Source organism: Lepidothrix coronata, unplaced genomic scaffold (assembly GCF_001604755.1).
Source record: "Lepidothrix coronata isolate B3197 unplaced genomic scaffold, Lepidothrix_coronata-1.0 Scaffold263, whole genome shotgun sequence".
In the NCBI taxonomy this organism is placed as follows: domain Eukaryota; kingdom Metazoa; phylum Chordata; class Aves; order Passeriformes; family Pipridae; genus Lepidothrix; species Lepidothrix coronata.
The window spans coordinates 447,182-460,085 of NW_016690443.1; the positions used below are offsets into that span (position 1 = coordinate 447,182).

The following is a 12,904-nucleotide window of genomic DNA, read 5'->3' on the forward strand; positions in this document are numbered from 1 at the left end:
GGGGCCGCTCCGCTGCGGCCGCACCGGCACTGGGGGTGTGCGGGGGGGGCACTGGGCTGTACTGGGCTGTACTGGGGGGTCCCAGCCCTGGCAGGATGCAAGGATCCCTGAGCAAGTCGTGTGTCCCTAAGGTACAACCCCACCGTCCTTAATTCGCTCCTAAAATTCAGGCTGCTGAGCCTGCTAAACTGGGGGCGCTGGAACCAGTATGGCTGAGGGTTCATAAAAATGTGCTTTAAACTATTGGTCTTTTTCTTGCTGGTGTAAAGGATTGAATTCATGTTCTGTTTTGCTCCTTCTACCCCTTCTTCATAAACTCCGATGTAAGTGACAGCCCAAATGTCTCTCTTTTTCCACAGATGTCATCTGGGTGATCCTCAGTGTGGAAGTTGGAGGACTTCTGGGTGTCACACAGCAGCTGTCATCCTTTGAAACAGAGTTCAACACGCAGCCACATCGCAAGGTAGAAGGAAACTTTAACCCGTTCGCCTCTCCACAGAAGAACAGGCAACCAGATGAAAACAACCTAAAAGACCCTGGGGGTTCCGAGCTAGGCACAATCAGCAAAAACACATGGGGGCCTGCTCCTGACCAAATCGAACAAGATCAGAATGGACTGTCACAAAACTCTGTAAATCTCTCCCCCAGCAGTCACTCGAACAACTTGTCGGTAGTGACGTACAGTAAGGTAGGTGCCCTGGGTGAGCAGGAGAACGGGTAGGGGAGGAGCCAGGCAGGTGTGTGATTGCTCTTCCTTCCAAACTGCAAAGCCCTTTCCTTCTGCTTCTGCCAGACCTGCTAAGGAAGGTTCTGAATTTGACTGTCTGACTCTGCCAACTCCTCATGTTATATTAAAATATTTTTGCCTCTGATAGACTCTACCAGATCCACCTTTTTGTTTTCACTTCAAGTCCTTCTTTAAATTTATATAACCTTGTTTGGCTGCTGTAACTGCAAGTGGCTGGAGCCTGCTCCGGTCGCGTGTGCAAATAAGTCAAAATATCTCTCTAGATGTGTCCTGAGTTTGACATAATTTTGAACAGAGAACAAATATCCACACCCCCAAACTTCAGATTAACCAGATAACTTCTTTTTAGCTGATGTGGGGGAGAGCTCACCATTTGATCCCAGAAGCTGCCTGTCAGGAACAGTCAATCAAAGGACTGTTCCTGTCTATGTCCTTGTCTTGTTTATAATTGTAGGTGACTTTTAAATTATCTTTACTTTAAATCTCTCTCAAAAGCTTGCTTGGTGGATGCTATATGAGTCTGAGTGATATTTTGACTGTTTTTATTTGCTTGTGTGTGAAAAATTAATTGCAGGATTATTTACAATTCAGAATCCACCTGTTAATGCAGCAGTATGTGTAGGTGTGTACTGTCGTATGTCAAACTAGTTTGATTTTTAAAATCTTTTAAAAATGCTTTACTGTACTTTGAGCAGGCTGTGTAGGACAATAACACTTGGTTGCTGAATGACTTAATAAAGCCCTACTGTTAGTTCACCTACAGCACTTTAGTTCCTCCCTGGATGACCTGCCTGTCCTCTGCCAGTGGACCATGTTTTAGTGACCTTTGCACCAGGGCTGTGCACTTTTTACGGCCGGGGTGACAGTGTGCCAACCTGCCACCCTCTTGTGCTCTGCTCCCAGCCACCATGGCTGGGCTGGCTCCTGCTGCGAGACTCTGCTCACTGACAGTGAAGTGGATGGCTTGGGAATGATTCTGCTGTCAGTGGAACACCCCCTGAATTAGCAGTGCTGCGTGTGGGGCCTGGTGCTCCCCAGGGGCCGGGCTGGGCTGACTGAGAATGTGGGGGTGAGGAACCAGAGCCCCTCGGAGGTGCAGCTGTGCTGGGGGAGAGAGACCAACAGGAGAGTGAAGCACCACCTGGGAGGTGTCACTAGATCGAAGTGAGCTGGTTACCTGGTAACCTGGAGCTCAGGATCCTTGCTCTGGAGAGACGTGGGCAGTCAGAATCTAACCCCACACGGAGGGCAGGTGACCTTTCCTCCCCGTTGTTGTTGTTGTTTTGTTTTGGGGTTGTTTTTTGTTTGTTTGTTTTTGTATTTACAGAATATTCTTGGGTGTATTTGAGGTGGATTATCCAAGATTAAAGCAGATGTTTTGTTTGCTTGTTTCAGAAGGGATAATTTTATAGTCCTTTTTGGTCGGGTTCGTGTGAAAGTTCATTGATTTTCGCGGGTTTTTTGTCTCTGCTGCAGTGTTTCTGTTTGTGACATAGTAAAACAAGGTAGCTTCTCCTCTGGAGGCTGTTCAGGTAGGTCTGAAGATCAGAGTCCTGTTCCAGCCTTGCCCATCCTGCCCAGAGCAAGAGGCTTTCTGCCACTGACCCAGTATTCATATTGATACAGTTCTGGTTCTGTAGTGAACAACTTTGAGGGAGTTGGACATCCCAGACATTTCTTTCTCTTGGGCAGGACCTGTGATATTTTTGTCCCCGTTCACGTACCCGGGGAATGAAGAAATCCCTGGTCATATTTGAGGGGCTGTTTGGTGAGATGTGGCAAAGGGGATGGGTAAGGTCTGGTCAGGTGTTCAGAAGGGCCTGTGTCATGTAGTTAGAAGTAAAATAAGCCCTTAGTTATTTCTCGGATCACTGTGGAGGATTCCTCTGCTGAGAGGCTGTTGGGGAACCCAGTCATGCAGTGCACAAGACCATGAAATCTTTGAGATAAGATGAGCAGTTTCTGGCATCTGCAGCTGTAAAACATGCTCGAAGTTGTCGGAATTAGTTCTCCCTCTGGTGCACTGAGCAGGTGTGGCTTGTCCTCTGAAATTCCCTGTTGGAGTTGGGATCTTGGTGATGCCGATGTGCCATCTGCTGCTGGGTTAGACAAGTACAGCAGCATTTCACACCTGGAAACATTCAAAATGCTTTGATTCAGCAGCAGAGAGTACGTGGTGTGGGTGCTCTGCTCAGTGGAACAAACTTTCCTAGGGAAAAACAAACCAAACCGTATACAGAATTCCCTGTAAGTGGATGAGATGAAACCTGTGGGTGGTTGAAACAAATGGTGCCCTTTATTCCTGCTGTGGTGAGCACCTGCCTGGGCCCCCTGCCTACCTTCCACATGCACTGTGGGGAGGCTGCAGGCCAGGGCCTGTCTGGGCTTTGCTTGAAGCATGTTGTTATTGTTAAATCTATTCCCAGTGGGGTTTTTGCATGTTCTTAGATGTAAAGATGTGCTTAAGTGCAGGATAGGATGCTTCTCTCGGGGTAGGGATGAGCTGCACTGGATCCCAGATCTCCCCATGCACGGCTGTTTTATTCTCTGGCAGTCGCTTTCTCTGGATTCTCCACAGAGCTGAGGCTGATACAGCTTCCTCCTATTTACTCCTCCTGTCTCATAGCAACCCTGCACAGTCACTGGTGCTCTCTTGTGACTGGCTTTTCCATTAAAAGCCCAAGATCCAGTCTTACAGTGCCTGGGAATTAGTTTAATTGCTTAACTGAGGGAAGAAACGTACGGGTTTCCATGTCTGTATAGATCAGAAGTGAATAGCCATATCCTGACATTTAGATTGTACTTATCTCTATATAAAATCCATAGATCTGTATCGAAATCTGGTGCCCAGATGAATTGAGGAGTTACTGCTCTCTGTGCCATGCAGAAAACTGCACATGGAAGTTGTGATTCTGCAAAGATTTGCCTAGACAGGACACTGGGCATTGTCTCCACCACAGCAAATGGTGCCTGGCTGCCCTGATCCTGATTTGTGTTGCTCTTCAAACCCCAGTGAAATAGAAACATATTGGAGATCAGAGCATTAAAATCTGAACTCCTTTTTTCCTGCTGTGTTTATGCTCTCCATCTCCCTCCATTCTGTGTGGAGCTGAGCTTTAGTCTGTGCTACTTGGCAGCTTTCTGTACATAAGGGGAAACCAACCCTGTGTCCTTGGAGCCTTTAACTGGCTTCCCCTCCCTGTGCTTAAACGTTGCTGTGGCTTCTAGAGGCTTCTCCCAAACCGGGACCTCCAATTTGCAGATTTTTGGAGTACCTGTGTAAACTTTAAGACAGATTTTTTTCACTGGAAACTGGTCATCAAACTGTCTTGTGGGTGAGGACAATGCCCCATGAATGTTTGCATCCATGGAGGAGAGCAGCTCCTTCCCTCGTGGCGTGTGGGCTCCACGCTGGGCTGGTCACCCTGTCCATTCACTTGGACACGGTGGGGGAATACTGGACTCGGAGCTGCCATGGCTGCACCTGCAGCCTGGGATGTGGTGGCACGAGCTGGTTTGCTTCTCTGGTGAGAGACTGGTGTGTTTGGGTTCTGCCTGTCAGCTCATCCATGATACCCAGCTGTCTGCGTGCTTCCAGACTGTGGGAAGTGCCAAACAGCCTGATTTTAGCTAAACTTTGCTCCGTTGCAGCCCAGCAGCACATCAGTGAGCTATGCATGGAACTCAGTGAGGTACCTGAGCCCTGTCACCTCCTCACCTGTGGGCACCTGAACCAGCCCTGCCTGTGCCTGCTCCCACAGGGTTCTGAACTTCCCGGTGGTCTCCCTGCCACGCCGTGTTTGCACGGCATGCATGGAATAAAACTCGAGTGCTGGATGCTTTGTGCTCTTTTGTGCTGGTTTACGTAAGTGAGGTGAGAGCAGTGGGGCAGGAGTGGCCTGAGGGGCCGGGGCTGGGCTGTGCCACTGTCAGTGTACTCTGGGAGACTCCTGTATCGCTGTGCATCCACCTCCTTCCCTGGAAGTGTACCTGCATTGGTGGTGACTCGCTCGCAGAGGTGAAATAAAGAGCTGTCTGAAAGCCTGTGTGTGATGGTTTATGAAAGATTCACTTAACCCTCATTTTGTTCCCAGCACAGGTGACTCCATTTACAGAGCTCAGTATTCACAAAGGCTTTAACTTCCCAAAACATCTCACCTCCCTTCTAGATGCACAAGTCAAATGAGAATTTATACCAGTAGTTGTCGTGCAGAGTCTTTTCTTGGAAAATCATGGTCCTGTGTTCTCATACGCTGGTCTGTGTGAAGAGCCTAGTGCTCCCACCAGCAAGTGAGCAATAATTACTTCTGGGGAACATTCTGGAAGAACTGAAAGTGAGTTTGCAAAGCTGCAGCTGAGCTTCTCATAAAGACAGTGATCCCACTTGGAGAACAGACGGGAATGCACCAAAAATAGTGGGAATAATCCTTCCATTGAAACAACTTGGAAAAACTGCAATTGTCTGCAGAATTATTTTTGCATGTTTGTTATGTAAAATGCTTCATAGAGGGGATAATTAGTCTTGAAAATGTCATACCAGGGTTTGGTATTTACATTGCAGCAGTAACTGAAGTTTTCTGGTATCAAACCCTTACGCTGTGCACAGTGAATAAATGTGGGACACTGGGCCTGGCTGAGCAGGGGACAGAGTGTGTCGGGGAGGGGGAGCTGCCTGCTCAGGGTCTGTGCTAAACCAGCTCACACTTGGCTTAAAGAGGCACAGGTGGTGTTTGATTTTGCATGTTCTTATGTGCATAATGAGTCTCGGGTAGGTGAAGTGCTGTGAAGAGTGGCAATCCCCAGAGAAAACATTTGGGGCTTTTTCCTGGTGAAATTCCCTGTGTCAGGAGGAGCTGAGCGTGGTCACAGATTCTGGGACTGCTCCTGGCACTGCCCAAGGAGCTCATTCCGGGGTGTTGGGTGTTCAGTGCAGTGGGGCAGAGCTGTACATACTGAGGAATCTGCCACACTGAAGGTGAGCTAAATTCTGGGTTTAATTGACACATGATTAGATAATTGTGTACCTTTGAATTACATGCTACAAGAACCAGTATCTGAAGATCCAGAGGGTTCCCCTGCAGGTAGGGTTCACAGCCTCTTCACGAGGTCCCTCCATCCAAAACCAGTAAGGAGCTGCTCTGCTGGGCTGGACTGAGGGCTGGGTGATGGCACTTGTGTGCACCACAGGGGGAGCAGGGCCTTGTGGCCCCCCCAGGTTAAAGCAAGGCAGTTTTACCATGGAGGGTAACATGGGGTGGGTAACAGGGTAAGGTGCACCCTGGGTGTTCCTGGCAGAGGGGCAGGTGATGGTTAAACCCCTCCCGAGTGCTCGCCAGGCAGGGCCTCAAACAAAGCCTTGTGTACAGGTAGCTCAAAGATGAAGCAAATTCTGGCAAATGTGTCTGTACAGGAAATCAGCAGCAAATCCTGTGTTCCTTCTGCAGAGCAATAAGTACAATGGCTTAATCCCTGTGAGGTGAGACTGCTTGGGATCCTGCTCCTATGTGGCTTTCCTTCTGTGTCCTTTTCTTGTGCAATTGTTCACACCATCTTAATGTTTCTCTCCTGCTCCTCCCCTTCCCCCTATTTCTGTGACTATTTTTCAGAAGTGTTGGGTAGCTCAGCCTGGATTTTGTTGGGAGTGTCTCCTTCCTGAGGTGAACTGTCATGCTGGAATCTGCTGGCTGTTCTCTTTTGAAAAGCTTTACAAACTGGGACTGCAGCATATTCCTGGGGTAGAAGCGTGTTTGTTTTTCCATCACTTGCATGTATTTCTGTCTGCAAACAGCAATTTCCACATTCCCAGTCTTTCATACTTCCCACACAGTTCAGGAGATGTCCTGGTTAATTGTCTGCTTGTCCTTCTCTTTGTTGAATTCTGAGAGCTGCTTCACTTTACCACTCACTTGTATTTAGCACCTGATATATCCCGAAGAATGAACTTTTTCTCTCCAGCTGTAGCAAGATCACAGACTGCTCATGGTGCTTCCTCCCTAGTGCAGCTCTGCAGCAGAGCTCTCCAGCCTGGGCTTTGCTGGGGACATTGACTTTTTTATATGATCCGTGTTCAGACCTGTGGCTCCACGGCCCTGGCTCCTGCAATGAGGGGGTTATGGAATTGTAGGAGAACATGCAGAGAAAAGTGTTTCCCTTGAAACTTGCCCTGCTAAAGGCAAGGTGGTGAGAACTGCGCTCAGAGCTTCGTGTACAGCCTGAGCAGGAATGGCTTTGGCTCTCTGGGCTCTCAGCTGCCCCACTGTGTGCTGGGAAGAGCTGGACTGTGTTTAGAAGCATTTGCATAATGGTTTACCGACTCTGATGATGAGATATAACGAGCTTTTCTCCCTCCTCTGCCTCCTGACCACAGTGTGTGTCAGGTCTTACAGGAGGGTTTCAGGAGGGGATTTACCTTCATCACTGACAAACTTCATCTTCCTGTGAGCTGGGGGATATCTCGTGCTGCCTGTGGTTCTTTCTTTTGTTTCCTGATGAAACCCCAGATAGCTGATCCAAACAACAGAAGTTACAAAAGCAGTTCATGTTAATTTGAGACCTGTGACTAGATCTGACATTTTAGGTGACTCACTTCAGGATGTAAAGGAGGGAAATGGATTCTGTAGGAAGCATTTTGGGTTTTTGGCAAATGCTGTGTTGATTTCACTGAAGGCAAATGTGTATTGTTACCTTGAGAGAGCACAGATGGCAGTTGTGGGGACATGGGTTTCCAAATCTTCACTTTTTTTCTGAAATAGCCTCTTACCCAGTTCCAGCCCTGTAACTGCTGTGGTCTCTGGGACAGACTGGGGAGGCTACAGGGGCTGCAGCTGCAGGTGTTGTAGCATCTGTAGGGGATTCTGGTGTAGAAAACACCGATTATTTTGTGCCCTTGGCCTAAAAAACACCTGAGAGAGGTAAGTGATGGCATTTGCCCTCTCTGGGGAAACCAGCCCTGGAAGGTGCAGTTCAGGAGTGTCTGTGAGGCTGGACAGGCACAGGCACGGTGGGGGAGAGGGGCTGTTTTTGGGGGGAAGCCCTGGGCTGGGCTGGGCAGGATTTGGAGGTGAGCACTGAGCGCTCTGTTTGTTGCCTGTTGAATTGATTATGTCTCCAACTTTCTTTCAGGGTTTCCACGGTCCTTATCCCTTCGGACAGTCTTAAAACACAAAAACACAAAACGGGTATCGACAAGAGGAGAATTTAAGAAAAAACTGACTTTTGGGGGAAGGGAGGGGGTTCATGTGGCAGACAGACACAGCGTGGACCCCCCTTCTCTGCCTCCGTGTTCTGGATAAAGAAGAAAATAAACAAAAACCCAGTAACTTAAGACTAGATGTTTCCAGAGGAAAATCCAAAACCTGAGTATGCATGTGTGACTGCTGGATTTCAGAGTGGTGTAAATGCTATGAGGAAGAAGAGACACCAACACTATGGGTTTTTAGAAATCATCCTCACGCATAATTAGGTAGCTTAAAAAGAAGTTTAAAAATGAAAATATAAAAGCCATCTTTAAAAAAGAATATTTTGCCTACAGAGCGGTTGTAGTTTGAGCAAATGTTTAATTTCTGTTTGTTTCTTGTTGATATTTTTTTCCTAAGGGACAGCGTGCATTTTCCCGGAATGTCCTGGTTTGCTGGCCCGGCGCCCGCTGGGGTTGTGCAGGGGCTGCTCCTGTCAGGCCTTTTTAATGCCAGGTCGGGTCTGCCCCCAGCACTGCGTTTTTAATGGCATCTGCTGGTTTTAGTTACCGACTTTTTAATCTTTTAAGTCTGCTTTTCCTTTTGGTTTGGGTGTTGCTGTTAGTTGTCCTGCGTGTTGTTGGGAACCGCGCTGAGGCCAGGTCTTGGTATCAGAGTTGGAAACGGAGACTCTGGGACTTCTGGGATGATGTGGAGGCCTTGTCTCCCTTCCCCTGGTACGTGAGTACACAAATACACACCTATGTTAATAAGAATCCAATTTATTCAGGTTCCCAAGCTGTCCTGTGTGGTTAGCAGTTTAAAATCCCTTTTTGTTCACTCTCGATGTGCAGTAGCTGTGCCCAGAACCACCACGCAAGCGCCGTGTGCCAAGGGGAGTCTCTGTAGCTGTAATTCACCTGGTGGTAGTTGCAAAGCTTTACAGACGTCCTGTCCTTTCTGTTTGGGGTCTCCTCTCTCTCTTGCAGAGCATAAGTTTGCATTTGTTTCTCCTGTGCTGAGGTGTGAGCTTAGAGGCTGATCCCAGTGCTCTGGAGCTCAGAGCAGGATTTGGCACCACCACCTGGGTCCTTCTGTCGCCTCATCTTCATCTGCCTTTGTTGACTGGGCTCTCTAGGACTTGTGTTAGGGGAGGGATCATAAAAGATTTGGGTAGCTCTGCTGTTCCTCCAGTATGTTTTCCTCCAGTTCTGGTTTGGGAAGTGTGGTGTGAGGGGAGGGAGCTCGGCCTCAAGCTGTGGAGGGTTTATTGTGAAGTGCTGTCCCACAGACCCTGCTGAGGACTGTCCTGCCCAGTAAACCAGGCTGGAACAGCCATCTACCAAAGATACAGGAATATGCAAAGCTCCCACTACCTTCTTCCAGATCTTTCCACTGAAAGTTTTCCCAGTGTTGGAGTTGCAGGTTCAGCTCTACCCTTACTGCTCTTGGCTGTTTGTGTTTTAGAGTTGGTTTTGAATGGGGGAATCCTTCGTTGCAGCTGCCAAGTACTGTTACCTGAATGCATATGGAGGGACCTTGTGGGGACAGTGGGAGTTCCTTGTGTCCAACAGAGGAAGAATTGAGTGATAGATGTTGTTTATGTTTCACAGGTTCAGTTAAAGATCACCGTTACCTGAAATCTCCCTTCTCCCACCTACCAGAAATCTGTTTGCTGGGAGAAACAAGTGTAATATAAAAAATTACCTGCATAGAAGTGGCACTTCAGGATTTGGGCTGCCTGACACTTGCTCTTGCAGTCTGGTGGGCACCTGGCTCTGCCCTGGAAGCCGCTGGAGCTGGGGGAGTGTTGGGGTCCGAGTGAACCCGCGGAAGGCGCTGCACTGCTCTATGTGCTTGGGTTTCGTCCTGTAACAACACTTTGCCTTGGATTAGTTACCCCCCTGAGCAGTGATCTGGGGAATGATCTGCAGCCTCATAGTGTGGTGTGGGCAGGTGGAATCTTTCCTTACTCCCTCCTTTCCTCCCAGGTGCCTCGTGTGAGCCCCTCTGAGGGCATGAACATCCCTGCCCATCACACCTCCTGCAGCACTGCTGCTCCCCTTCTGAGGGCACTGAACCCCTGAAGGCCGTGGTTGGTTCAAGTGACGAGGTGATTCCCTATCTGTATTGGCTCCTTGTGTCAGCTGCATAGTGGAAGGGAGGGGAAACCAAGATCTGAGTCTGTGAGTTAGAGCTGGTGCTGTGACCTTTGCCTGCTGTCAGTGGAGGCACGTGGGAGACCCTCGGATACCCCGCACTGGCTTTCTGCTCCCAGACACGTGTGCTTCTCCCATGTCCCATGGCTGCCACACTCGTGTTCCTGTGCTCCTCCTAAGGCTGAATTTCCCTTGTCTTGAAAAAACCAAACCTGCATGCACCCCATGCATTCTGCACAGGCTGTTTCTCTGCCTCTTGCGTGTTTGCGGTCCATGGTGTCCTGGGGACAAGGGTCACATGCTCTAGGGTGTGAGAAAAGGCAGGGCCAGAGCCAGCTTGCTCTGAGATCTGCAGCTCTTGCTGCTCCCATCCCACTCTGCCCATTTGCTGAGGGATCCACGAAGCACTGGCCCGTTGGGGTCGGGGTTGTGGCCCTGGCTGTGGCGGTGGAAGGATGTTTCAGTCAGGGGTTGCTCTACCTCTGGGTTTTTCCTAGAGTAAAAATTGTTTCACTGAGGCCAAAGGTGGTTTTATCTCCTGGTTCCTTGGAGCTTTGTAGTGCAGCCAGACCTCAGATTGCTCGTACTTTCAGGTGTCCAGTTTTTAAATGGGGATTTAAGATGAGTTTGACAAAGCTCTGCCCAGGTGACCTCGGCACACTGAGGTTGTATAGGTTCCCATAGGGAAAAGGATAATACAGAACATCTCTGATGGCCTCTAAGGGGGTCCCTGTGGCAAGTGAGAGCCATTTGGGCCCTGTCACTGACACAACTCGAGCAGTGGCACCTCTCAGCCTTGGCAAACTGGAGCAGAATGTCCCTGGGACTGGCCCCGAACTGGCAGTGCCATGGGAGGGACTGAGGGAGCGGGAATCTGCTGCCCACACCTCGGGAGTGTGGGATTCGGGCCCCGCCAGGGTTTGGGAGCTGGGCAGAGCCGTGGGTCGGAGCAGTGGGGTGGGTGGGAAATGCACGCTGTCCCACGTCTGGGTTCTGTTGTGTTTCATTTTTTCCGTGTGTGAGTGCGTGGGTGGTTCCCAGCCTGTCTGTGCTCGCCGGGGCAGTGCATGTGTAGCACGGGATGGTGTGTTGCCTCTCTGAGTCTGGGAGAAGTCCTATGATAGCACATTGGGGTGAAAATAAAGGAAGCTTTTTCCTTAATGTATAAATGAATATTTGTATGATTAAATTAACACAGAAAAAATGCTCTGTAGCTGTTGAGAGTTTTATTGAAGCTACAAAATTTCTGAGTCTGTCACCTTGTAGTTAAACGTACCCAGTTTGCTTCATCCCCAGACACTGAGCATCCTTAAACCCAGCTCCAACCCTGATTTACCCCAAATCACTATGAAACCAAACCAGATTCGGTGCATATTGAGGTTATCAGACCACCTGTCTAGCCCTCAGGTGGGGGCAAGGGTGGGAAGAGGCTGTGGGGGTGGTTGTGAGGGGAGTAGAGTTGGGAGGGGGCTCCTACAGCCTCTGATCAGGAGGAGGATCCCCTGGGGCTGCAGCAGGTGCCAGCACAGCCCGTTCACCAACCTGGCTGTGGATTACCTTGTAACAAGGGCAGGTCACTTCTCCACAATTCCTGAGGAGGAGTGGGATGGTTTCAGTGATCTCCACACAAAGTGATGCCGCAGATGCGGCCCCAGATGCTCCTTGCGTGGCTGATCTGCATCCCAGCCCTTCCCTCGGCCCCTCCCTCGGAGCCTGCTGCAGGATCGTGTGATGCTTCACACTTCAAACGGCCCAGACTAGAGGGATCAGACCTGCTGGCTCCTGAATCTCTCGGGAAGGCAGGAGAGGGAGGAAGGAAGGAAGTTTGGATCTGTTTTTTCTATTCTCACAATCCCTAAGGGAACACCTGGTGCTCCTGTATGTCAGCATGGGGGCATGTGAAGGTCTCGCTCTGCTGGGCATCCCGCGTGGTCATTTTAGGTGGATCCAAGTTCCCAGGTAAAGCCTTGCTGCTCAGGGCACTCAGCCCAAGAATTGCCTGGATGAACTGTGCCATGGAGCAGCTCAGCTGAGGCCGTTCCTTTGCTTACCTGGGAGTTTGTTACTAATCCCTGCGAGAAACCTCAATCTGTGTGTTCTGGGTTTGCTTTTACCATTTGAATAAATGCCTGGAGCTTTCATGTGGCATTAAACTTGACTGAAAGCCTGACTGGGAACAGACATCCTGCTACCTGTGCCTGTGGGTGTTTGTTTTGTGCCCTGAGCAGAACGCGCCCCTCGAGCTCTGGGTGCTCGTGGGCGTCCCGAGGTCTCTGTGTTTGGGCAGGGGAGGATTGCCCGCCCCTGCTGCTGCCCAGCTTTGCATTTACTCCGTGTTTGCTTGAAAGAATCTGTTTGTCTTTAGGGTTGCAACCTGTCAGAGGTTGCCAGCGCAGGAAAATCCCATCACACCTTCAATGGTATCTCCTGAGCGGGCAAACACCCGGCGGGATCACCGTGGTCATCCCACAGCACCATCCTGGGCAGGAGGCCAAGTCACACGGCTGCCCAGGCACCTGCAGCTGCTCGGGTGCTTCTGCTGCTGCTTTGGTGTTTTTAGGGGAACCAGATCGTTGTCCATTAGAAGTTCCAATTCTGGTTTTCTGTAGGTTTTTTGGTCCCTGAAGAGATGTGGCGGTCGGCAGGAGGCTGTTCCCTGCTCTGTGTGACGGATTACAGGGATGAGGCTGTGCCCCTCTGGCTGGAGGGAAGGGCAGGATCTGCTCCAACACCTCCACAGCACCATTGCATGTCCTCACATCTGCAGGTGGGGGCCCAAAGGCTCCAGTGGGCACCACCAATCTGGGATCAGCAGCAGAGAG

General features: G+C 49.9%; 1 protein-coding gene across 1 annotated transcript in view; it reads left to right on the forward strand.

Annotated features, from left to right (window-relative positions):
- CUNH6orf106 (chromosome unknown C6orf106 homolog) overlaps positions 1–11,286 on the forward strand; it is a 27,982-nt gene extending 16,696 nt beyond the window's left edge. The window contains exons 3-4 of the mRNA XM_017835824.1: positions 360–688; positions 7,871–11,286. Coding sequence (XP_017691313.1) covers positions 360–688; positions 7,871–7,906 — 365 coding nt within the window. The 3' untranslated portion in view covers positions 7,907–11,286. The remainder of the gene's footprint in view (positions 1–359; positions 689–7,870) is intronic.
- Positions 11,287–12,904: the final 1,618 nt, after the last annotated feature.